This window comes from Trachymyrmex cornetzi, unplaced genomic scaffold (genome assembly GCF_001594075.2).
Source record: "Trachymyrmex cornetzi isolate Tcor2-1 unplaced genomic scaffold, Tcor1.1 C3817136, whole genome shotgun sequence".
Classification (NCBI taxonomy): Eukaryota; Metazoa; Arthropoda; class Insecta; order Hymenoptera; family Formicidae; genus Trachymyrmex; species Trachymyrmex cornetzi.
Window position 1 is genome coordinate 1 of NW_017294376.1, and position 730 is coordinate 730.

Sequence of the window (730 nt, forward strand, 5' to 3'; positions counted from 1 at the left end):
AATAATACATCAAGCAGACACAATGAAGATATGTATCTGTAACAAATTGCAAGATTATTATGTTTAATACTGGTTATTTCAATAGTTCAGTTTTACATAAAAAAAATAATGTAAAAATTTAACTATATTGTAATTAATCACTTACTCATGCCCATATTTCGGAAATATTCTTGCTTAAGCGGTAATGTAATAGCAGAAATAGTTAATGATCCACTCCCCTGCACTTCCGGCGAGCCTGCCTTAACAGGTCTCAGAGTGCCTTCTCGTTTCAACCTCTGTACTTCATTCAACGCAGCTTGGCGTTTGTGAGCTAAGTAGAAAATAGATATGTTTCACATTCAGTAGCTATATTGTAGTTTCATATGTATTAAAATATTCAATTTTATTATCATCTAATTTATATGTAAAACTTATCATATAAAAATAAAAACTTACTAGCGACAAGCAGAGCCCATTCGCCTCCAACGTGCTCACTAGAACCATTAAATTCGACAGTAGAATGACACAGATTCAGTGCTTTGCTAGCTTCTTCTATCTTTTTCTGTTGTGTTATAACAACTTCATCCAATAACTTTTTCACTTTCATTTGCACCAATATGGATTCGTCTTCGCGTTTCTCTGTATCAAAAACTGAATTTGATCCTGTTTCGTGTCTTGCTGAATTAATTTTAGCCAACTGAAATTCAGTAATAATCATGTTATTATTCTTTGTTTACATCAATTATGATAT

General features: G+C 31.9%; 1 protein-coding gene across 1 annotated transcript; it reads right to left on the reverse strand.

Annotated features, from left to right (window-relative positions):
- Positions 1-145: 145 nt before the first annotated feature.
- LOC108758051 (actin-binding protein anillin-like) lies at positions 146-676 on the reverse strand (the record flags this gene model as incomplete). The annotated part of the gene is made up of 2 exons (XM_018502846.1): positions 146-310; positions 436-676. Coding segments are annotated over 2 exons (406 nt in total), but the record flags the coding sequence as incomplete, so codon positions are not given.
- Positions 677-730: the final 54 nt, after the last annotated feature.